This window comes from Perca flavescens, chromosome 20 (genome assembly GCF_004354835.1).
Source record: "Perca flavescens isolate YP-PL-M2 chromosome 20, PFLA_1.0, whole genome shotgun sequence".
NCBI lineage: Eukaryota > Metazoa > Chordata > Actinopteri > Perciformes > Percidae > Perca > Perca flavescens.
The window spans coordinates 6,253,166-6,279,400 of record NC_041350.1 but is presented as its reverse complement, the minus strand read 5'-3'; the positions used below and the strand labels follow the sequence as shown (position 1 = coordinate 6,279,400).

Sequence of the window (26,235 nt, the reverse complement as noted above, 5' to 3'; positions counted from 1 at the left end):
ACAAGGTTGCCTCAGTGGTGTTAAAGAAGTGGAAGCTTTTCCTGCATACTTAGCTTTGATTCCTCCCTGCATACTACTTTCTGCAGAGTATTGATTCCTCACGGCATGCTTCTTGGAGCTGTGATTCTCCACCGTGCTCTACTTGAAATATGTATTCTGTGCGTAAGCCATAGGGACCTAACCAGACCTGACACGCTGGAGCCCAAACTGTTGCTTTATGCTTCCCTTGTTCACTTGCATTCTTTTGTCGTTCTTAGTTTGGACAGCAGCTCTGCAATGTAGGCAGAGGCACAACTACAAGAGGACACAACCCAAGTGAGAAAGCAGTGCTTTTAACTCGGAGTCCTGTCAACTTTAAAAGTAATATGTCAGTGCAGTCAGAGACCCGGCAATAAGCTAAACATAGCCTTGGCCTGGAAAAGCTGCTACATGTTCGTTAAGAGGTTTGATTTAGTGTGACTTTCCAGCTCAAGAAAAAAAAAAGAATATATTTATATATATCTGTGTCTAATCTGGGTTAAAGGATGTAAAATGTCACAGAGGTGCAGCCGTGGTCTGGCTGGAGGTTTGGATGTCTGAGCCCATCACAGCTCTTAAGCTGCTGTCATTAGAGGGTTTACGAAATTATGCAATTTATTTAAGGAGTTCATCTATTAGACAACTCCAGTTTCTTGGACTCATTTGTCAACTTGAAGCAGCGGCAACAACGCCAGTGTTTGAGGGAGTGTGTGTGCGTTACAGAAGGAGAGTGTTCGCCGGAGATAAAAGAAATGACAGAGCAAGGGAGGGAAGGCAAAGTTAAAGTTTGCTTTTGGATTCAATCCGAGTTTCAAATGTGCATATTCCTATTAGAAAAAGGTGGAGCAGGGAGATGGAGAGGGAGGGGATGAGGAGAGGAGGCAGAGGAGGGAGAGAGGAAGGATGTTTATAAGGGCCATAAATTCACGACTGCTGAGGGGTAGCTTTTACTGCCCTCCTGAGGACCAGGAAGTCATGGTGCGCATGCATGCACATTTTCATTCTTTTGGGGGCTCGACTTGTGTGTCCCCCAATACTGAAAAAAATACCAATCTCCCCCAATATACAGTAGGGATGACATGGTGAGGCCAATTTCCCACAACACTACCACCGGCCTGAACCGTTGATACCAGGCAGGATGGATCCATGCCTTCATCCTGATATCGGGTTTGACTCAGAAATGATGTTGGGAGACCTCAAAGATGCCGACCAGTCCGATGATTATAAATCAAATGCAGCTTTATTTACACAATGAACAAACTTTCATGACAATGAGACAACCGTGAGCATACAAACGTGTCTGCTCAAGGGTGACCAACATGTACACTGAAATATCCAACCTATCACATCCTGACCCAACCATCTGAATATCACAAAAGAAAATTGACGGCCATCGCCAATTGTAGCCTTAGGCCTCCTGTATACTGCCTGCGTGGCGGGAGCATGGTGGGAGCGTGGCGGGAGCGTGGCGTGTCAGTTGCGTGGCGTTTTCTATGTCTTTGCACACCAGAAACGTGTCTGACGCTGCGCTCCTGCTGCTGCTGCTAGCCTTGTCTGTATACATGTGTACATGTTTCCCATTGATAACATGAAATAATAGCGTGTTCTTCAACTTCATTTCATTCAATATTTTTGTGTTTGTAGGCCACATTAGTTTGCACATATTTCGATGGGGAGAGAGTTGTGGAAATTTACTGCACTCAAGCAGTAGTATACTTCACGTCAAACAGAAATATATACTGATTTGATTACAGCAAAGACAACGTCGGCAGCATTGGCGGCAAAATAGGCTACGGAATATTTCGGTCTGTATTGAATTGATTTGAAAATATAGGCCTATATCTGCATTTATGGCGAAACCCAGAGACTTCCAAACATCAAAATGTCATTTATTAAATGAATTTGTGTCAAAATGACATATAAACATTTTCTCATTTTCTATTTTGCCTGGAAACGCTTCCAAAATAGGACTCGGTCCTATTTCTAGCATGCACGCATTTTATTGAGACGTGCTTGTCTGCTGCTGTAGCCCATCTGCTTCAACTTTCGACATGTTCTGAGCTCCTCTGCATACCTCGGCTGTGATGATTGGTTATTTGAGTTACTGTTTCCTTTCTATCAGCTCGAATCGGTCTGCCAATTCTCCTCTGACCTATGCCATCAAAAAAAGGCATTTTCGCACAGAGAACTGCCACTCACTGGATATTTTCTCTTTGTCGAACCATTCTCTGTGAACCCGAGAGATGGCTGTGCGTGAAAATCCCAGCAGAACAGCAGTTTCTGAAATACTCAAAGCACCGACGATGTCATGTTCAATGTCACCGAAATCACCTCTCTTTCGCATTCTGATGCTTGGTTTGAACTTCAGCAGGTCGTCTGCTGAATGCATTCGAGTTGCTGCACCGTGATTGGCTGATTAGATATTTGCGTTAACAAGCCGTTGAACCCGTGTACCTCATAAAGTGGCCAACGAGTGTCTGTCCCCACAATGTGATTAATTCAAGTACACACATAGCTCAGCGGGGCAACTCGCTGCAGCTCACCGAACTTATAGATGGAGACTGCAGCCCGTCAGATCCAACCTCTCTTGCTCTCTCGCGGGCATACACTAGCAAACACATAAATCAGCACACCATAGGACCAATTAAAATATACTCACCACCACTTTGAGATTTACACACTGTATGCTTCCCTATAGTATCAATTAATTTACGCAAGGGAGAGAGGAAGAGGGAGAGGCAGAGACAGTAAGGTGGTACAGCCTCTCAGATTGCCTTCCTCTCTTATTAAAGAATATAAGTTATGTGCATTTGACCTTGAGCTCTGCAACAAGCTGGCACACCGGCTACTGGAATGGTATGTAAATACTGTCGGGGAGAGCTATGGAGGTTTTACAGCCCCATATATCCATGTCTGGGACGCAGATGCACTCTCTCTCTCTCTCTCTTTGTCTCTCTCTATGGCTCTTCCTCATCAGATTGTTACCCATCTTTGCTGTGCTTTGCATCCATATGAGTTTAATCCCAGCCCCTTATACACAAAGCCAACACAAACACGTGTGTGTGTGTGTGTGTGTGTGTGTGTGTGTGTGTGTGTGTGTGTGTGTGTTTCCTCCTTCTGGGTAAGGCTGATCAACTATAGAAAAATAAATTCTTAATCTTGATTATACTGGTCAATATTGAAATCATGATTATTTAAAACGATTAATCATTGACTTTCAATTGAAAGATGTTGCATTTATTGATTTTTAAAAAAACGGTGAAACGGTTAACCCTTGTGTTGTCTTCCCGTCAACCTTGAAAACGTTTGACGTTCGTTTTTTGCTTTTTCCAACATTTTCAGCGCTTATTTCTACGTCCAATATTTTCTGATATAAAACAAAAATTGAAAACGAGTCAATTTGACCCAAAGTCAACACAAGGGTTAAACAAATCCATAGTGAAAACATGTATAATTTCCCTTAATACTTTTCCCGTTTTAACTTTTTTTCTCCATTCAGAGCACAAGACGAAATAAGAGTTTACTTGTAAACTTGATGTGCAATATAATCTTTTTTCTCGATGACTCTGTTTTATGGGATTGCTAGGAGCCAAAATCGTAATCACGATTAAAATTAAATTAATGGCACAGCCCTACTTTTGGATTTTAACATGGATAGCAGGTATTTTTTGATAAGAGGACCCATCTGCTGTTTTGTACAGTTTATATAAATATATAAACTATAATCGACTGATAGCCCCCATCTCTCTCACACACACACACACACACACACACACACACACACACACACACACACACACACACACACACACACACACACACACACACACACACACACACACACACACACACACACACACACACACACACACACACACACACAAATGAAAGGCTTGGAGTCTTTTTACTTGAAATAATCACACAATAATACACATGATTGCATTCATGCGTGTGCACAATCACATTCACAAACACCTTCTACCCCCTCCTGTCACACCCCTCTTCAGAAAATCAACCGTGTTGCCTTTTACGCTTTACCGTTCCCTCCTAGGTCCCTGATTGGCTCATATGGCTCCACGGGAATCGATTTGTTCAAACCAATCGAAAGCAAATGTTAGAAGAAGAAGAAGAAGAAGAAGAAGACGAACAAGAAGGGAAAAATACAGCCATGGTGCAACAATACAACAAAGATTATTCCCTAGCTAGTTTTAGCCCCGTTTTTTTCTTTTGGGCTGTATTTTGCCGATATTTCCATTCAGAGCATGCTTCACAACAGGACAGAGGCTCAAATGTTTGCCCACCCGAACAATGGGGGGATTTGGAGGAAGGAGAAAGTGTTATTGTTAGTGGGAGTGGAGGGAAACCAGCTACTGGATAACACACACGAAGGATGCAGGCTACGCACGGGCAGACACGCTACAGTGGATGCAAACACACACAGTCGGGCAGGTGAACAAACACACACACACACACACACACACACACAAAAACAGTAGAGAGATGAAACAGACAAAAGCCTCATAAGAGTACGAACTCCAATCTCTTTACTCTTTGTCTGCTTATACACACAAACACGCACACATACTGTACACAGGCTGGTGCAAGCTGCCAGTATTATCAGAGTGAGTGGGGATAAGTGTGTGTGTGTGTGTGTGTGTGTGTGTGTGTGTGTGTGTGTGTGTGTGTGTGTGAGAGATGGAGGAGGTGGGCAGCAGACCAAAGCCATCCATCTAGGGGAGCCAATAGTGAACAGCATAGGCTACAGGCTTCACAGCACCGAATGCACACTCCTCCTACCACACACACACACGCACACACACACACACACACACACACACACACACACACACACCCACGCACACGCACACTCGCCCTTGTGAGGGTTACAGCTCTCCGGGTGTTAAGATGTTGCAGCTCACAGCCATCAATCTTTACCCAGCACCCTTGCTTGACCTGCCCTCTGACACAAACACACACACACACACACACACTATACAGTACACATACCTGGGTGCACCCCGGTACAGACCAAACCCTCCTCTTCCCACACACACAAGCACAAAAACGCACACCAAGATGCACAAATGCAATCTCTCTTGTCTTTTGTGCTCTTCTTTGAGAGCTTCTTTCCATCTTTCTCTCTCTTCCTTTCTCACTCCCTCTCTATCTTTATCTCTTCCTCGCAGACACCTGCTACAGAACGCTTCACGCTAACTGATTGGCGCCTCTAAAAATGATCGCAATCATGAGGCAGCCAATGAACGGCGGACTAAAAAGGGGAATGACCATTGATTTTCATTTTTCGCATAGGCGTGAGTAATGGCGAGGCATTGTGCACGCAGGAGCTCCGACTGTAAAACAAAAGGATTGGGCCGAGAGTACAATCGAGAGATGTGGGCCAGTCAATAGTCTGAGCCAAAAAAAATAAAAACACTCATATGGAGGAAAGAAAGGGAGATAAGAGAAAGAGGAGAGGAGTCTAATGGTGTGGAGAGTGCGGGCTACTTCAGTTTCAGGAGAACATGTCCATCTGGGCCCTGGTGTTTTTCAATGCTCCCTGTATAGTTTCTAAATGGCTCCATTTCTAATCACGTGATATAAAGAAAAATCCTGTTTTTTCATTTCTTTGTTTGAGGTGGACAAATCAAACAGTCTGATAAAGTCTCTGCCTCAGTCTAGACTTCTGCTGATTGAAATAAGATACGACATACTGTATTAAACTACACAATTGTTATGAGAGTAATTCACTGTTCATTTTATTCAGCTAGAGCCACTTAAAATCTGAAAATTACATCACTTAACTCCAACACTGATGAAAACAGTTTTGTACCAGCAGCAATCACTTTGTTAAACAAACGGTAAAATTATTTTTACAAAACGCCCAAGCCCTTTGGTCATGTCATGTACTGTTTTTATTCCTCTTTTTTCTTCTTTTACGTTTCATTACCTGTTTTATATGTTTTAATGTTTTGTGTGTTGTATGTTATGTTGTGGTCTACAAAGTTTTAAGGATGTCCTGCTTCTTAGACTGTAAAACTAGTTTACCTATGGGTACCAATAAAGTAAACTAACCTAACCTAATAGAGCCTTAAATACATGGAAAAGACAACATGTAAGATGTATCCCAATATTCCAATAGCTAAATCTAAGTCTTACATCACAAGTGGCCTTTCAGTCTTCTCTTTGTAGTTTATTTGGACCCCATGAGTAATTAGGTGTCCTGTTGTCCACAAAGATCTTAACCATATCCCGTCCGACAAATACGCATAGGAGACAATTGTGGATCCAAAGAATAATTGCACTTGCATCACTTGTACTGTGAGTGCGGCTGTTCCCCAGCAACACCTACCAGGCGGTGTTGATGTGGGCGCCGTCGTCTAGGTGACAGAGTAGCTCCAAGGTTTGGGGGTTGTGGGCAGAGTCGTCAGGTGACTCATGGCTTCCTGTCTCCCAATCAGAGGGCATCCGCCACACTGCCGCGCAGGACACCACTCTGCTGTCACTGGCTGGAGGGGTAGAAAACGCACACAGACACAGTCATTCACAGATTGTACTGTGTGTGTGTGTGTGTGTGTGTGTGTGTGTGTGTGTGTGTGTGTGTGTGTGTGTTGTAGGTGCTAATTCGGTGACGTGGATACACTTTCCCGCAAGTCCACATCACAAATGAGTTATTTTGGCACATCCACACCAGAGCCAGAGCTGCTAATTGGAACTAGTGGAGTAAATGTAAAATTGATACAGTAATTGGACTAAAAGTTTGAGGCAGGAGGCCATAACCGATCATGGGGAGAGAGAGAGAGAGAGAGAGAGAGAGAGAGAGAGAGAGAGAGAGAGAAAAAACAGAAAGAGCCCAATTTCTTTTTGGTGTAGATATTGACAGTGTGTGGGCAGGCGTTGGGCTACAAAACACTGGCGTTAGGCCCATTTGTCAAATTAAAAAGCAACGTGGTGCGACTCCACAGGCTCTTGAGTGGTTTTAGACAACCTTGCGCTTGGAGTAAGTGGGCAAGCAATCATCTTGAACAAAAGGCTTTTCTTGCTCACATATTAGAGCGCCCAAGGGAGGCGGTATGGAAGCGCTATATGAATGCACGTGTGTATGTGCGTTTATACGTATATTTTTGTGTGTGTGTGGTGGGCGCAGCAGTGCGTAGTGGGCCCGGTCCAGAGTGGCTGTCATCCTGTGAACTCAAGCATGTAGAACTCAGCTGACAGAGAGCGAGAGACAGAGGGGGGAAAAAAGAGCGGGAGCAAGGAAGGATGGTGGTGGAAGGGTGGGGGGGGGGGTGGGGGGCACAGAGATAGTGACTACATCCTGTACCTGAAGTTTTTAACCCTAAAGCTTGATTTATGGTTCTGCGTTGAATCATAGGTACGGACCCTACGCCGTCCTGTACTTTGTAGCTTGACGTGCACCTCCCCAAAAATATAACTACACGTCGCAGCGCCGCAGACCGCAAAGACCGTGATTGGTCCGCATTTCCCGGGACTCATTTCTGGGATCTCCTTCTCCGTGAACAACTTGAAATCAGGGAGAGGGTTCACTTTTTCTGCTACACTGTTCCGACCGTGGACAGAAAGCACAGGGGAGACACTTTTTTTCTCCGCGTCCGTCGCCCCTACTCGCTCCGAAGCTAGCTCCCGTCACTCTCTCACTTGCTCTACCACCAACTCCCACCGCATTCTCTGCTTTTCTCTTAAAGAGATACACTAGAACGACACAGACACACCAGCGCACAGGTATAAATCCTCACAGCGGCTAAGGCCACTTACGTAGGCTCTGCGTAGACCCTACATACTACTAGAAATTAGCCTTTAACCCTCGTGCTGTCTTCCCGTCCACCATGAATGTGTTGTCCTTTCCGGTCTAAATTGAGAATGAACTTTTTTGACACTTTTCCCAATGTTTTTGACACTTCACACTAGGGCTGGGCGATGTGGAGAAAATCAAATACCACAATATTTTTACCAGATACATTGATAACAATACCGCAACAATATTGTAGTGTTGACTATCGGTGCTTTCACAAAATATTTACACAATGAGATTTTTGATAAATAATCATCATTAATGTGGATATAATGACTAAGTGGGTAAAGGCAAATAACAGAACAGTTACAACAGCCTGGTAAGTTCAGAAAATGACATCACTTTACTGTAATGCAGCCTTTAAAACCAGGAAAAGACAACACTTGCCATATTATGATATCCAAAATCTAAGACAATATCAAGTCTCATATCGCGATATCAATATAATATTGATATATTGCCCAGCTCTACTTCACACAAGTTTTTGTCACTTTTCTCAATGCTTTTTTAAATTCATGGGCATTAAACCTAATTTAAATAACATTATGACAATGTCAAAAATGTATAAATAAATTTGACTAACAGTTAAGATCAGAGGATGTTGAGTGAATAACAGACTGTTTTATGTCAAATTTTAGTCTTGACCATTTAAAACATTTTTTTCAAATGTTAGAAAATTGAATAAAACACCCAAAATGCAATGAAAGTAATCATTAATAGTACCTGCGAAGGTTGTTTTTCCTCCATCTAGTGACCTCATGCAGTGTAGCTGAGAATCATAATTGGTAATTGGTCTTTAACAGGTGATCAATAATAGCCAGTCTGTCTTCACAGGTCCGACAGCCATGTTCAGACTCTGATCGAATCAATACTAATGTGTGGACATGATGACCCACATGAGGGATAAGAGCAGCGGCTGCAAAGTCACAGTCAGGCAGAAGAAAATCTTTGAAGGTGACTTGTACATCATCTGTGCTGTAAGGTTTTCTACTCATTTTATAACTTCACAAAGGTTGTCTGCGCTACACTTAACACAGAATCGTAAGTAGAGAAAAAAGGTGCAATAGCACAGAAGAGGGACAAAAGTATAAGTCAGGTATAAGTCATTTTGCGAGAGAAAGGAGAAGCTTGCAGGCAGTTTCGACTTACATTAGCTGTTTAAGTTGAATTACTAATGTCAACTAGCATTTTAGTGATCAATAATTAGCCTGTGCCCATGTTATCACCTTACATATACCTACGCTCTCCGTCTCTGTAAGATTGGGAATGATTGAGATTTTTCTTGGCACAGCTACCAGAAGACTTTCAGACAGGTTGCTCACGTCACATCCACGTCGTCTTTTCCGAGGAAATGTACGGCGTCACATTGTCCATTTATTTTACTGTCTATGCTCTGCACCAAACTGTATTTAGCAAAGTTTGAATCTGATTACCTCTTTGGGGTTTTATGCGTATGTTGCCAGGTCACCGTCACACAGTCACGATTAAGCTGATTAGAGAGTATTGAAACTCAATTTTAAACGCAACTTTAGTATTGCTTATCTAGTTGCTTATCTAATATTGTACTCAAGTAAAAGTACTTGTGTACAAATTTACTTGGAATTTACAAACCGCCCTTTTCTGTGCTATTGCACCTTTTTTCTCTACTTAAAATTCTGTGTTAAGTGTAGCGCAGACAACCTTTGTGAAGTTATAAAATGAGTAGAAAACCTTACAGCACAGATGTACAAGTCACCTTCAAAGATTTTCTTCTGCCTGACTGTGACTTTACAGCCGCTGCTCTTATCCCGCATGTGGGTCATCATGTCCACACATTAGTATTGATTCGATCAGAGTCTGAACATGACTCGGACCTGTGAAGACAGACTGGCTGTTATCGATCACCTGTTAAAGACCAATTACGTGTTACGATTCTCGGCTAGGCTGCATGAGGTCAATAGATGGCGGAAACAAACAGAAAGAAGAAAAGAAACGGAAGATAAAAAAAAAAAAAAAAAAAAAAAACGGGAAAAAAGACAAAAAGAGAGACTTTGCTGCATAAAGAGGCAGTGAACAGTGGGACTCACTTTTGTTATAGCAGGTGGTGAGCACAGCCTTGTCTGCAGGACTGGCGCCAATGTTCCATATCTCCCCAGCTTGGTGCAGAAGGACATTCTTATTAATGATGTTATTCTCATCATCAAAGTCAATGATGTGGATCTGGAAGAAAAGCAGAGACAGAGAGGCGAGATGTGTTGAGGATGAAGCTTTCGAGTTAACACACCTCCCTCCCTCCACACACACACACGCAAGCCCCAGTTCAAAGCTCCACACACTTCCTTGATTCCCCCCCCGAAAAAAGGTTTCTCTTTTTAATATGACAGTAAAAGTAATTTCAAGGAAGGCATCTCTTTGGTTCTTTTTTTTTTTTTACCCCCGTCAACTTCATACGGCTGAAGACTTTTTTATCTTGATTTGGCCTTTAAAGCAATAATTAAGACACTTTTAGAAGCCATGTTAGATTCATGGGAGTTCAGCATATGATATGTTGAAGGAGTCAGAGAAAAAGGTACAACAAAAAAGGAAATGGATAAAACTCATTCCATCTTTTTTTTTTTTTTTTCTTTGGGACAAATGGCCCTGCTAAAAGGGGCTGTAATGAGGTGCATTATCCAAGGGAGCTTCGGTGTGAAAGGGCTTTAATTGTGTACTTTTTATGTAAGACTTTTTCTTTTGTAAGCAAATGATAATTAGCAGATGATAATTCAGTCATGAGTGGATTCGCAACCATATAAACACATTGCAAACATTTTTGTGCTGTGGGTGGAAAAGCAAATGCAAATCGTGCAAATCATTTCCACCAAGGGCCATTGAAGATAGATTTCTTTTTGCTTCAAACTGGAAAATGTAATAAGGAAGGAGCCCTCGCTTTTCAATTCCAAGGAACTCATATCAAAACATGTCCAGAAATTAACCCTTGTGTTGTCTTCCCAACCAACATGAACTTGTCCTTCTTTTTTGCACTTTTTTGCAACGTTTTTGCCGGGGGGGGCGGCTGGGGGTTATATAACCTGACTCCGCCAGATGGATTGCTTCGCATTTGCTCGGCATATCCATCTGGAAACTTTCCGTTGGAGAATTTTGGGAAGGGGTGGAAATACTGGTTAGCTGATTGGATAAACCATCTGTCTATCACCACCTATGTTGGTGATAGATGGGCCAAATCAACCAATCAGATCATACTCTTGCCGAAACCAGTCGGGAGAAGAGCAAAAACAGCGTTTCCTCCAGTGCCATTTTTTGCTCTTCTTTCTATGAAGGAATACTTTCTAATTTGGATACAACTACGCTCATCTCATCTGTGGAAGCTGCCATGTTGTTTAGACGCTTCTCGTTGCGTCACACCTAAACCAGTCGGTCGTTTGGCGAACGTTTTTTGGTTTTGAAACCATTTAAAAAAATATATAATAATTCTATTAATACAATTGCTATAAAAATTGTATTAAACACCCCAAAATTCGTTGAAATTAATCATTAATTTGACCCGAAAAGAACGTTGTATGGAACATATGTACAACGTTCCTCCATGCATCATTGTTATTTTTGGTTGAAAGAAAGCCATACTTCTGATATTTAAAAATAAACAACTCTGAAAATGGGTCAAATTTGACCTGAGGAAAACACAAGGGTTAACATGGAGGCCATGTGGTGGGCCAATCAGGCGGACAGAGACGCTCACAAAAGTAAACAAGCCAAGTTAAACAACGAGCTAATGCGTGCTAACTACTGTAGCCGAGGGTAATAAAACAAAAACTAGGAGGCTCCGTAATCTGAACCAGCATGAACCAGATGGCCCATACACTATTTATTAACTCCCATAGTGACAACAGCAGCGCAGAAAGCTAGCTTTACTTCTTCCGCTTTTACCCTTCACAATAAAAACACAACTTAAAGCATTTTGCTAAGAGGAAACTCAATAAAAATAGCTTACACTTTGCTATTGACACTAGATATTAAACAAAAGTGAGTGAGTTGCTGTGAGCTGTAAATTCAGCATTATCAACATGGTAGAAAGGATACTGTTTGTGCATGATCTGAGCAATATATGGCGGCAGTGGTGTCCGAGAGGTTAAAGAAGCGAGCTTGGTTCGCCGGTTCGATCCCCAGACCGGCAGGTATGAATGCGTAACTGAGTGAATGTGACAGGACGTCGTTGCAAATGAGAAAATTGTTCTCAATCGACCTACCTGGATAAATAAAGGTTAAAAAAAAATAAAAATACCTGTGTGTGCTGCTTGTAATTAATACAAACTGGCAACAGTAAAGCTATCTTGCCAATTTTTTTTCTTAGAAAACCATCAAAGGAAGGCAAACAGCATTAACTTCTGTAATTAAAAAGGCCCGGACAAAATGACTTTGGCCTATCCAAAAGTTGAAATCCTAGGGACCGTACCTTCCAAGAACTTTACACCTGAACTACTATGCCATAAGGCAGCAGAAATACTTCCAGGTTTCCGTGACCTGGTGTAATGCTAAGGCCTGGGCTGGACTTAAAAACACATCAACAGCGGTCTAGACTTTACAGCACACGCGCTCAACAAGAAAGCTAAACTTTTATCCATGACAAGTTAATAGAAACTCCTTCTTATGGAGTTCTTTTTATTAGATGGAAATCTATTCCACGAGGGCCCTCAACTGAATGCAGTTCAGGGCCTACAATGCAGTAAAACAGTGAGGGTCTCAAGGTTTGATCAGACAATTAATGGTGGTTTCTCCCATAAGAGAGACACTTACAGCACCTTGGGGGACCGTTAATGGGGTTGCACTGGACAATAACTCCTGCTAGGCACTTCCACTCCCCTTCCCTGTACTACTTTTACAGGCTGAAAAAGAGGATGAAAGGAGAGGGCGTGAGGAGGAGAAGAGCATCATAGCAGCAGCATCCTTCAGTCCTCTCAAAGTCAGCTCGGCGGCTATTAACCTTGGGTTGGACTGCATCGAGCAAAAAATTATTACGCAAAGTTATAATTTTATGGTGGTGGGGGAGCGGTACAAATAAATCCAGGCTGGCGGGACAGGGTAATTGGAGGGCCTAGTAATAGGGTACCCCCGAATGAACCCAGGTGTGAGGGGAGAGAGAAGTTCCAGCCCTCCTCCCCCAGGTGATTTATCCCTCATTCTTCCAGGCTTGGGGAGTGACTCATAGCCCTCAGCCACTTGGGCACCCGACCCAACGCTTTTAATTATGTGCCGATGGTGGGAGGAATCGAGGCAGGGAAGGGGAGAGCAGGGAGATTGGTTAGAGGGGGTAAGGGAGGGATAAAGCAAAGCTGGCTCGTGGCCCCCACTTCAGGGGCCTCTCCGCTAAAGCTCTTTAGCCGCACAGATGACAGTAAGCAGGGCGGAGGAGTAGCGAGCGGGTGAGAGGTGCCAAGCTTGGGCTCTTTATCTCGTTAGCAGCCTTAAATGCCATGCCGACGTGCCCTCCTATTTGTCATTCCAGCTAGTGGTCTCGGAGGGATTTGAGAGGTGCTCTGCGAGCTAAGAGAGACATTTCCACCCTGCATTATGCTTAATGGGAGGTGGAGAGGCCAGCAGGCTTATGGATACAGCAGAAGCTATCAGGACTGAAATGCTCATCGAAAAAACATTTTTCACGTTGCAAGATCAAACTGAGACTGAGCTATAACCAACGTCGGCCAGCCGACTTAAGCAGAGGGGAAAAGACAACGAGCTTCATGAATAAAACGGACTGAACATGCAAGTCAAACGTAGTGTATCTCAAAGCACATAACCTAAAAGATGAATAATGATCCCTATTCGATTTTACTGCTTTGAATGCTCTCTGACATAATAATATCAGAAACAAAATAAGGAAAGTAGTAGTCAGTGAAGTGTATTTTTTTACACCGTAATACCATGGGTTAGCTTCAAAGCTACAAGCTGTCAGTTTTGACAAAAATGTAGATAAGGCAGGCCTCTTTGGTTCTTTCGGTAACGGATTGTATAGCTTTACAAAACATTTGTTTACGGCATTTACTATCAAACAGCTTGCATGTTTGCCCACCGGGTATGGAAAAAGCTTATTACGCAGGGCAAGATAAAAATTGCTGTTGGCCAATTAAACGACAGCGGGCAAGTAATGTGATCAGTGTATGCCCGACCACCGTGTTAACACCAGAAACATCGGCTACCATGGCAACCCTAATGTGCAGCAGCGCAACGTGCAAAAGGGCTCGGTAAAGGTAACTATAGATCGGAGGGTGTGGTGTAGAGCTGTCAATCTTAATAATACCATTTGAATTTCATTTGTTATTCATTTTTTTATATTCAAATTATATGCGACTCCCGAAAATTCGTTCCAACAGCCCTAGTGTGGGGGTGAATAAATATGTCGTCAGCTGGTCTCATCGCTCTGAAACCGCTGGGCCAATCACAGTGACGCATGACAACGACAGCCATCCAGTTTATTGGTAAAATAATGATACAAACAATTCATATAAAATAGTTTGGTGAAGCAGTTTAAATGATCACTTTTGATACAGTATAAAGCAGCTGTGGATAACAGATACTGTAAGAATCCATCATATCCATTAGGGATCGACCGATACTGGTTTTTCAAGGCCGATACCAATATCTATTATCAGTAGTTAGTGAAACCGATAACCGATATTTGGAACAGATATGCATGTACAGTGAAAATCAAAATCTTTAAGTCAAAATTAAGATTTTGGAATGTTACAAACTCCAACACAAAACTTTGATTAAATGCTTTAAGCAGTTATTTAAAGCTATAGTGCGTAGTTTCAGTCATTCCCCATGAGGAATTCTAAGTAATGACATCAACACTGTTGGCGCGTCCACAGGGTCAACGTTGGATTGTGCATTGCTACTTACAATGGGATCTAAGACCAAAAACTCTTTCTATCACTACTTTCAACTTAATCTGAGACGTCACAAAACTGCACAGTCTACAGTGGCCTTAACGCAAATAGACCAATGAATAAATGAGCAATAGGCACCTTCACTACTACATTAGATTTACACTACTATTGAAGAATGTGTTCTTTTGTGTTTCAGCTCTGTGCTAATGCCAGAAAGGAGGAAAGTGTTAGGAGGAGTATATTAAGCTACTGACAGAGTGTAATAAGAAATCACACAGATCGACTGGGATGCATTGTCACCATTCCCAACAAGCTCTGTATTAGACTCGCTACACAAGACTTGGATTGAACTACGTCTGTATTCAGTGCCAGACCGTTTTCACACTAAAGTCTGCCAGAAAATAGGCTCATTTTTGCAAGGCAGAAATCTCTATCGCTTGTCTCTCTCTCACACTCACTATCTCTCTCTCTCTCTCTCTGAGAGCTAATTATTTCTCCCCCATTTAGAGCCAACTGTTTCCGTCATCTGTCTCTGTAATGACCTGTGCAAGATGTGCATGCGTGCTCGCACCCCACTCTCTCACTTGTTCTCCTACAAAACACACTCACAGCACAAAACCCTCACCAACACTCAGACATACAGACTTGTGCAGAGAAACCATAGATACACACACACACACACACACACACAACAGGGACGCACAACAGATCCGTTGGACATTTAGGATGCAGAGCACTGGCAGTTGCAGTTGATGCTACCACTACACCAAATGCAAATTCAGTGTTCTCAATTTAACACTTTAAAATTTTCTTTAAATATTTATCAGTTACTTTTCGAAATCCACATGAACCACTCTTCACATCGGCATGAATTGGATCCCCTGCACAGTGCTTATTTAAAAGGTCCCATGGCATGAACATTTCACTTTATGAGGTTGTTTAACATTAATATGAGTTCCCCCAGCCTGCCTATGGTCCCCCAGTAGCTAGAAATGGTGATAGGTGTAAACCGAGCCCTGGGTATCCTGCTCTGCCTTTGAGAAAATGAAAGCTCAGATGGGCCGAGACTTCGGATACAGTATTAGGGGACCACTAAGGTCTATATAAAAGAGACTTCAGATACAGTATTAGGGGACCACTAAGGTCTATATAAAAGAGACTTCAGATACAGTATTAGGGGACCACTAAGGTCTATATAAAAGAGACTTCAGATACAGTATTAGGGGACCACTAAGGTCTATATAAAAGAGACTTCAGATACAGTATTAGGGGACCACTAAGGTCTATATAAAAGAGACTTCAGATACAGTATTAAGGCCTACAAAAAGCATCCAAAGAGCACCATGTCATGGGACCTTTAAACAGAAAGTATGTCACTTTTAAAACTAGTTCGCCTGTTACTCCTGTTATTCCCTTACAAGCAATCACAGCATCACCAATCTATTTTTACCGAATATTCTCTGGTCCAGCTCAGCTAAAAACACTGAATCCTTCAACAACAACACACACTCGACTGTCCTGCTGTTACAGACGTGAACTAACCACAGACAGTTGCCTCGTTCATGGACTCACAGCGCTGTGCCTCTGCAAAACGAATATACGGAAAACACAATGGATATTAGGCGTTAAATCATGTCTACATATGTGTTAGCTCAGCAGAGATAACATTGAATGATAAAAACGATCTACAGGACAATACATACTTGAAACCAATACAGCATGCCTGAGAGCCCTACTGCATATTCCATTATGTTTAAATTTTTTGAATTGTCATCTGTGTGATCTGTTTTCCTTTACATAAATAAAGACATTTCCACTAGGGTTCCGCGATATTGACAAAATGTGATATTGCGATAATCGATATTAATTTCGATATTTTTTTATATCGGGGGAATGGGGGAAGGGGCGCTCATAAGGAGAAGATTCCAGATCGGCCCATCTGAGCTTTCATTTTCTCAAAGGCAGAGCAGGATACCCAGGGCTCGGTTTACACCTATCACCATTTCTAGCCACTGAGGGGACCATAGGCAGGCTGGGGGAACGCATATTAATGTTAAAAAAAACTCATAAAGTGAAATTTTCATGCCATGGGACCTTTAATAACAAATAAAACAAGTTTTCTTACAACACAAGGTTTGTTTCAACTGACATATTGGACTGGTACAACCTGAATAAATAAGTACCGGTAACGACCATGTCTACAGAACAGGACGTGTTTTACTGGTTGTACAGTATAAAATAAATGAATAAATAAAGAGAACAGGACACAACTTTTCTTTCGCTTCTCTGACTCGTTCCGTTTTGTTGTCTCTATCTATTTCGTCACTTACACTGTCACTCTGTTGAAATATGCACACACGTGGTACACTCCATAGGGTTGGTCACGTAGTGGACCCGTGCGCTGACGTGCACTAACATGTGCAAGTGGCACGGGAACTGGCCAATGAAATGATTATAGCGTTTCAAGCGGGCTCTAAATTGAACACAATTAAGCCACACAGCCAACGGATGGGACGCAGCGCTCCAAAATATAAACTAAATATTGCATACTTATCGCGACACTTTCGATATAATATAACGCAATGTGATATCGCGATAACGATATTGAGTCGATATATCATGCACCCCTAATTTCCACCATAATTTAATTTTTTTTTTAAAGTAGAAATGTGTGCATAGAAATTCACCAGAATGCAAGAAATTAAGTGTTAATTGCTCAAAGATTGCTCACCAATGTTAAAACAAAATCCACGCCCTTGGGTTGCCAGCTGTCACTTTGCCAGATTTTTGTGCCATCTGGCCGGGAATGCTAACCGCCAACCTTAGGGCTACTAGTTTGCTTCTCTTACCTCTGGGCTATCTACTGCCCAAGTTGCTCACCTACTATCTGGTAGCCCACCCTAAACACCAAAAAACATATAGCTCACCCTTTCTGCACTCCAATCCTGATTGCAGTGCAGAAAGGGTAGAAGAAAAGTCGAAGGTGACCACAAATAGGCCTGTAACGATTATTACATAGTTGTCTAATTGTATTTTTGTTTTTTACATAATTGCGGTTTCTTTGTTTAACATTAGCTAAGGTCTTAAAGCGTATGACTGGTAATTGTGGATTTTGTTTAGATATGCCAAATTGTAAATATATAGGTGATTATTGGGGATACAGTTAGAAATTATGTTTTATGATAATAAAGAGGCGTTGTTTATTTCATAGGCTGTGTATATGTGTTAGTACATTATCTAGGTCAAATAACAGTGATATAACCAAAAGATGCATCCTGGGATTCATTCAAAACTTGAATTTGTTTAAAAAGGTAATAAATAAATAAATATTTTAAAATCTGACTGAAAGATACAAATGTATTGTTAATTGTTTCTGAGACAATAAAACGTACGGCATCATTTTGAAATGTTACCGCTCTAACCACAAATAAACCTTCGGAATGAAATCTCAATTGTTGGATCTTGGGTTGAGTTCTTAGGTTATACGCCAAACTCAATCTTCCTCCCACTCAGTGATGACTGGGATTTATTTTTTTTTATGCCCTCTCCAACTGCATGTCATTATGTTGGCCAATATCATGATCCCTTGCAAAAATGTAAGAATCATTTGACTCTCATTTGAATTTTAGAACTGAAATGCGATGCAAGGGTTATTTGGTCAGGCTTTTAACATTTCACACGTACAGTAATACATGTACAGGGAAATAAGTATTTGACCCCTTGCTGATTTTGCAGGTTTGCCCACTTACAAAGAATGCAAAAATCTACAATTTTAATCATATGTACATTCTAACAGTGAAAGACAGAATCCCAAAGAAAATTCCAGAAAATCACTTCATATGAATTTATTAAAATTGATAACCATCTGATGAGGAAAAACAAGTATTTGACCCCCTGGACAAACAGCATGTTAATATTTTGTAGAAAAGCCATTATTGGCCAGCACAGATGTCAAACGGTTTTTATAGTTGGTGACAAGGTTTGTGCACATTTCGGCAGGGATGTTGGCCCCCTCCCTGCAGACAGCCTCCAAATCATTCAGGTTCCGAGGTTGTCGCCTGGCAACTCGAATTTTAAGCTCCCTCCAAAGATTTTCAATCGGATTCAGGTCTGGAGACTGGCTAGGCCACTCCAGAACCTTGATGTGCTTCTTCTTCAGCCACTCTTTTGTTGCTTTGGCGGTGTGCTTAGGGTCGTTGTCGTGCTGAAACACCCATCCTCGACCCATCTTCAGCTCTCTCACTGAGGGAAGGAGATGTTGGTCCAGAATTCCACGATACATGGCCCCGTCCATCCTCCCCTCAATACGATGGAGTTGTCCCGTCCCTTGGCTGAAAAGCACCCCCAAAGCATGATGTTGCCACCACCATGCTTGACGGTGGGGATGGTGTTCTTTGGGTTGTACTCGGTGTTCTTTGCCCTCCAAACACGACGAGTTGAGTTGAGGCCAAAAAGTTCTATTTTGGTCTCATCTGACCACATCACCTTCTTCCAGGCCTCTTCTGAGTCGTCCAGGTGGTGAATGGCGAACTTCATGCGGGCCTGTACATGTTTCTTCTTGAGCAGGGGGACCTTGCGTGCGCTGCAGGATTTCAATCCATGACGGCGTAGTGTGTTACCAACCGTTTCTTTTTGTAACTGTGGTCCCAGCTGCCTTCAGTTGATTCATCAGTTCCCCCTTGTGGTTTTGGGATGATTCCTCACCGTTCGCATGATCAGGGACACCCCACGAGGCAAGATCTTGTGTGGAGGCCCAGACCGAGGGAGGTTGGCGGTGGTGTGGTGCTTCTTCCATTTCCTGATAACTGCACCGACAGTTGATCTTTTCTCTCCAAGTTGCTTTCCGATTCTCTTGTAGCCCATCCCAGCCTTGTGCAGATCAACAATCTTGTCCCTGATGTCCGTAGAAAGCTCTTTGGTCTTGCCCATGGTGGTGATGTTGGATGCTGGTTGTTTGGGTGTTGACAGGTGTCTTTTATACAGGTAACGAGGTGAGGCAGGTGTATTTGATGTAGATAATTGGTTCGGATTGGGGCTGTGTCTTAAAGAAAGACTAACTGGCTTGTAGGAGCCAGAATACTTGCTGTTTGTCCAGGGGGTCAAATACTTGTTTTTCCTCATCAGATGGTTATCAATTTTAATAAATTCATATGATGTGATTTTCTGGAATTTTCTTTGGGATTCTGTCTTTTACTGTTACAATGTACATATGATTACAATTGTAGATTTTTGCATTCTTTGTAAGTGGGCAAACCTGCAAAATCAGCAAGGGGTCAAATACTTATTTCCCCCACTGTATATGATGTCTGGTTTTCTTACCTGGTTGTCAAATTTCAGTGACTGTGTGCCTACAAGGAAACGAATGGCATCAGTTTCAGCTGCCTGGGCAGTAAGTGCTCGTGCCTGCAAAGTAGATGCAAAATAACATTGACTTAAAAACGTTATCATGAAGTCTTAAAATAGAATAGAATATGGAAACGAAGGAGCAGGTTATAAGGGTAGCATAATGGAATAGCTAAGCATTGCTAATAAGTGAAACAGATTAGAATAGAATAGAGCTAACGATGTGATACAGTAGTTACTAAGATCTATGGATGTCACAGCAACGTTACCTGGAATTCGAGACCATAAATGACAGGAGCGTCGTCCTCCATTTTTCAATCTAAAGTCTGATCTTCTTCTTCTTTTTTTAAACGTCGTCTCACGATGAAAGCACTACAAAAATACTGTAACTGTGCTACTTACTGCCCAAAACACAACACAGTGGCAGCACTTCCGCGATTTAAAAACCGGCAAAAACGGAGCGTGCAACTAAAATACGTAACGACAGTCGTGCAACGTTGTGTAGGTTTTTAAAAGTACGTAGAAGAAGTCAAGAATACTAAGAAAACGACGGCATGAAATGTGTCTGCTCTGGAATACCGTACTTGTAGCTGCGCATGCGTACTGGAGTTGTATCTGTCAGTCTGCAGTAAGGTAAGAAACAGGACCGTGTTTGGATTTTAGTTTTTTTATTTGCCGTTGTTTTTGCGTAATGATGTGGGTGACGCTGTAATGTGTTTTGTGCTTTTTAAAGCGTGGACAGCTATGAGTCAAGAATGTATTTTACATTTGCAACCAGCTGCTCAGCTAGCTAAGTTAGCGTACGATAGCCAACCTGCTAATGTAGCATTAGCAAGATAGACAGTAGCCAGTACCAAACAGACAACAATCCTCCGATATCTCGGGTAACGGCTCTTTCGTGACAGGACTTTAAGCATGAAAAAAAGGCGTGGAACTGACTCGTTCTCCGTAGATGTAAAGTTAGATCAGTGCTGACGATGAGAGCTTGTAAAACATAGCGTTTGCGTGTAATGACAGGAAGTGACTAAGAAAAATGCTGCACAGTGTTGTACACTAAAGCACAGGATATATGTAAGTCATATTACATCGAAAGGCTAACCTAATTTCTAACTGTGTTGAAGTGTCTGGAGCAGTAAGATGAATAGTGGGGAGGCTCCTGCTCAGCGGCCAGTCACCTTGGACATCACAGTGGAAGATGTAAACAAGGAAGCCCCAGGCCCAGGCCCTCCGGAGCCAACCACCAGCCAGACCCCTTCCAGAGACAGTGTCATTCCCCAGGAAGACAGCATCGACTTGGGCGCAGAGTTTGCCACCCCCCAAGAGGACAGCAGCACTACACCTTCAGAGAGCCTGATGGACAAGCTCAACGACCAGATGATGGAGAGCGTCATGATTTCTGACTCGCCTAATAACAGTGAGGAGGACGAGGTAGCTCCCATTGACTCCTTTCTGGATGGAGGAGAAGAGGAAGATCATGCCCAAGAGACCCCAGGCAGCAAAGGGGAACAAAGTGAAATTGGACACAATACAACTGAGATCAAAGTTGCAATGGAGGAGCAGGAGGAGAAAGGTGATTCTGTGTTAAAAGCAGATGGGGACACAAAGGAGCAGACAGACACACAAGAGCAAGTCACAGCATGTGTTTCACCTGAAGCTGACGCACAGAGCCCATGTGATCTTAAAAGTGGGGAACTGGCACCACAGGAAACTAGAGGGACAAGCCCAAAAGAGGAACCTGTGCCGGTGTGCACCATATTCAGCCATGGCACCCAGCCAAAGTCTTTGGTGCCCGATGGCTTCCAGCCCACCTTAATCAAGTCTCCCAGCTTTAGCATGGGGAGTGGTGGAGGAAGCGAAGAGGCAGTGACCCCCAGCAAGTTGACGGCCCCCCTTGTGTGCCAGCCCAGCCCCAGCCTCAGTAAATTCTTCACTGACAATGGACACGTCAATCCGGCCTCTGACTTCTTCGATTCCTTTACCGCCACCTCCTCCTTCATCTCCGTTTCAAACCCAAATGCTGAGATCCCTCCTGGCTCCAGCCCAGCGCCCTTAGCCCCCACCCCTGAGCACCAGCTCTCCTCCACCTCTTCCTCCATCTCCACCCCCGGAGGAGCACTGGACTCTGGTGCTCCCACCCCTAGTTCAGTGTTTGGCCCTGCCCCTACCGAATCCACCACCAAGGCCCAACCTCCTCCTCCCCAAGCAGCCCCAGCTCCAACTCAAACCCCAGCCACTCAGCCACAGCCCTTCAACCAGCTCCAGGCTGTGTTCTCGGGCAGCGATGACCCATTTGCGACGGCGCTAAGCCTGAGTGAGGTGGACAGGCGCCATGATGCCTGGCTGCCATCTGAGGAGACCAGGAAGGTGTTGATCTCTGTGGCCACCCAGCAGTACAGCTCAGCCTATGTAGAGACCAACAGACTCAGCATGCCTGGACTCAAGTTTGACAACCTTCAGGTAGGACGAGCACTTAAAATGCTTATCATACATTGTGTTTCTTTAGAAAGCTCTGGGGAAAACATTTTCTACTTACAGTATGTCATTCAAAATATTAAAAGGTGTTGTAGATAGATGACCCTTTTTTTAAAAAAAAAAAAAGGCTCTTTTGAAGTTCACTTTACTCATCATGGGTAGTACTACTCAGCCAGTGTAAACTGTTGTCTGGGCTCGGAGACTAGAGTTGTTGAAATTAATCAAATAATCACGCATCGAATCGTGGACATGGACGATGCTGCATCGATAATCGATTATTTCTCTGTACAATTGAATGTAGGCCTAACAACATTTCTGTTTACATATTCTGTTATGTTTTGCACATTCAAGAAGTGCCATGTGCTCAGTGTTGTAGTTTTATGTATCCAATTTATTTAGTATTAGAGCACTGCAGAATTGTTTGTTTTTGAAGCTTGAAAAGCTATGAATTAAATATCCTACATGGCTTTAATAGAAAAATGTATTTGACGAATCATGATGCATCGATATATTGAATCGCTGACATTATAATCGTAATGGAATCGGGAGATCAGTGAAGATTCACACCTCTATTGGAGACCACGCTTCTTTTTTTTTTTTTTTTTTTTTTAGATCATTTTTTGGGGCTTTTCCGCCTCTAATGGACAGGACAGGTGAGAAAGGGGAGAGAGAGGGGGAAGACATGCAGGAAATCGTCACAGGTCGGAGTCGAACCCTGGACCTCTGCGTCGAGGCATGAACCTCTAAATATATGTGCGCCTGCTCTACCCACTGAACCAACCCGGCCACAACCACACGTTTTTTTTTAACAGAACGCCTGCATTGCAAACTAGATTTGTGGAGTTTGGATGGGGGAAGACTGAAGGGGCATAACTGCAGAGCGATCAAAAAATGTGGCCACCACATGTTTTGAGAGCCCATGTCGACCCTTTCAGATTCTGTTTTTGCTCCGAGCCAAAACCCGAAACAATTTATATTCCTATCAAACACAGAAAAGCAGCAAATTGTCACATTTGAGAAGCTTTAACCTGAGAATACTTGCCATTTATGCTTCATTAAACCGCCATGTCGATTGTCAAAATTGTCACCGATTACTTTTGTGACAATCGGCTCATCCGTTAATCGATAAATAGTTTCAGCTCTATTGATATTTGGGTTCGTCACAACGCTCGGCTCGGCTTGGGCACATTCTCTATGAAAACAGCTATGACCCAAGGTAACAACCTTCATGCTATTGGTAAAAAGCCTATGATCTCTTATGGCAAGATTAGCCTTAGGCTCCACCTTGATCATTCTTATTTATTACATTATATAATATATACCAATGTTAACATTCTACGGTGCTCATTTGTCTATCGCAGAATGACAGTGGGTTCAGTCAGACCTTCCTCCTGCTCTGGCACAACAAATGGTTTGGTGATCGTTGTCAGTTGTCTATAAGCACACATACACGCACCTTGGCTCATGTGTCATTGTGTTTTTTTTTTTCTCATAAGCATCCTCTGAGTTTCTTCAACAGTAACATGTGTTCATCATAACAACCCTTATGATCAATTCACTTATTTATTCAATTGAATCTTACAGTGTATGTCCAACTCCCAGCGTAGATTGTGTTTATTATCCAATCACTTTGTTTGAATGCCTGCTTGAATAAAAATCAAGTATTCTTTTCCGTCATCTTGGTGTTTTTGCCCTCCTAAGAGCCGGTTTTCAGCCAACTTTTTAGATCCACTCTAAAGCTGGATCAAGTATAGCATTCACTGCAGTCAGTTTTTTTGTTCCGGTTCTATTTGGGCTGAATATTGTTTTACTGCTTATAATTTTGTCCAAAACTAAGGATGTCCAGATCAAGTTCTTTTTTTTTTTTTTTTTAACCCCCAATCAACTTCATTCAATGTAGAGTAAGTACTCATCTGATATTTTTAAATCCAGCAACTAATATAGTGGTTCTAAGTGTATATATATTGTTTTTTTTAATCGTCATCACAATATCAAACGGGCGCAAAATACACATCGCGAAAGGCAGCAACATATCGCAGTTAGTTCAAAGAAAATATTGGTAGAAAACTGCACTTTAAAATGTAACGTCGTGCTTCTTTTTTTTTTAGTTCTGCCTTTTGTATTCAATATAATGTTCAATTTGTCCATAAAAGAATGTTGAAAGTGATTTTTATTTTTATTTTTTTTAAATCCAACAAACAATTTTTTTTATTGTAGAAGAATACTGAAAGCAGTAGAAATGCAGAACTGAATCTGTTCATGTATTGCGAGTAATATTGTTATCATGAGTAATATCGTTATCACGATATTCAACATTATTCAACATTATCGCATATTTTCCTCGTATCGTGCAGCCCTTAGCATACAGTAACTCAGGTATCTTACTTCAGTATAGGCTTTTGCATGATGGGACATTTTTGAGTAGGTGTTCTTGTATTTTTATTTTATTTATTTATTATTTCTTGTATATTCTGTATGGGTGCTGTGTGCCCAATACCTTGCTGCTGTAGCACAGACATTTGGGATCAAATGTGTGTGTGTGTGTGTATGTGTTGCTGCAGGGTGATGCTGTAAAAGACTTAATGCTTCGTTTCCTGGGAGAACCAGCAGCAATGAAGCGCCAGGTCCTCACCGCCAACTCTGTGGAACAGTCCTTCACAGGCCTCAAACGGCTCATCGTAAGTCACTCTCGCACTAATTTGTTCGTGTTCACTTCTGAGGCTCAGAACATCATTCACTGTGTGCCAGTGATTCCACTGTTGTAGTGTAGTAATGTTGTCATGATACTGGAATTTCTTAGCCTGACAAGCCAGACCCACATCGAGATGTAGGGTCTGGAAACTCACCACTGACGGAGCTCGATCCGAGGGGCGGGATAAACGGTTGTCTTTCAAATTCCCTCAGCATGTAATAGGATAGAGCTACAACCAGGCATAGCAACGAAGAAGGTAGCGAAGCTAGTTGATAGATTAAACTTTTGCCGTAAACGGTCAACAAAACTCCGAACACCTCTTCCTTTTTTAAGAATGATTTCTGTGCTGTTCTTTGTTCTTTTCTCAAAGAAAAGCTTAACTCCAAGTCTTCCAGAAGACCACTGTTCCCAGCAGCAGCAGCAGCAGCCATAAGCCCCGCCCACCGACTCTATACACAATGTGATTGGCCTGACTACAGTTTGGTTTTTCCAGCTCACAAGCCAACGGAGAGTGTCTAGGGTGTGTCTAGATTTCTAGGCAAGGAATTTCTAACTTTCATACACTAATCGATAAATATCTCCACCGGAGATGAGTCGAATGAGGCTAAGGAGCTTGACAGGCTGGTGACTGGAGTTGCAGCTGTCTTTTTTTCTTCCTGCCTGTTTGTGCAAAGAGCGTGGCAGGGTACACATGTTTACATACTTTGTCTTTCTCAAAATGTTTTCTAACTCCAAAACTGTTGGAGTGCGCAGCAGCGTGATGCATGCCCTTTTTCTGTTTCTGCTTGCTGCTCCAATGCTATTTCAACAGCGTTGTCGGCAGCCATCAAGAACAGAAGCTCTGCTGTTGCTAGGGTTGGGAATCGTTTGGGTTTTTACCAATACCGGTGCTATCTCAATACTTTTAAACGGCGCCGGTGCCTGAACCAATACAAAACGACAGTTGGCGACATTAAAGAATGGCTTGTTTATTGCTAAGGCCATGAGGTCAAATTTAAATAATTAATTTAAAATTAAATAAAAATTTAAAATTATTT

At 42.4% G+C, this 26,235-nt stretch overlaps 2 protein-coding genes across 2 annotated transcripts in view; one reads left to right on the top strand and one right to left on the bottom strand.

Annotated features, from left to right (window-relative positions):
- Nucleotides 1-20,614, bottom strand: part of eipr1 (EARP complex and GARP complex interacting protein 1) — a 65,024-nt gene extending 44,410 nt beyond the window's left edge. Inside the window, exons 1-4 of the mRNA XM_028565184.1 lie at nt 20,304-20,614; nt 20,011-20,094; nt 9,895-10,027; nt 6,368-6,524 (exon numbers count right to left, since the gene is read on the bottom strand). Coding sequence (XP_028420985.1) covers nt 6,368-6,524; nt 9,895-10,027; nt 20,011-20,094; nt 20,304-20,345 — 416 coding nt within the window. The 5' untranslated portion in view covers nt 20,346-20,614. The remainder of the gene's footprint in view (nt 1-6,367; nt 6,525-9,894; nt 10,028-20,010; nt 20,095-20,303) is intronic.
- The window catches only part of trappc12 (trafficking protein particle complex subunit 12), a 40,876-nt gene continuing 35,211 nt past the window's right edge, over nt 20,571-26,235 (top strand). Inside the window, exons 1-3 of the mRNA XM_028565183.1 lie at nt 20,571-20,667; nt 21,156-22,491; nt 25,068-25,184. Of these exons, the coding sequence (XP_028420984.1) occupies nt 20,594-20,667; nt 21,156-22,491; nt 25,068-25,184 (1,527 nt within the window). The 5' untranslated portion in view covers nt 20,571-20,593. The remainder of the gene's footprint in view (nt 20,668-21,155; nt 22,492-25,067; nt 25,185-26,235) is intronic.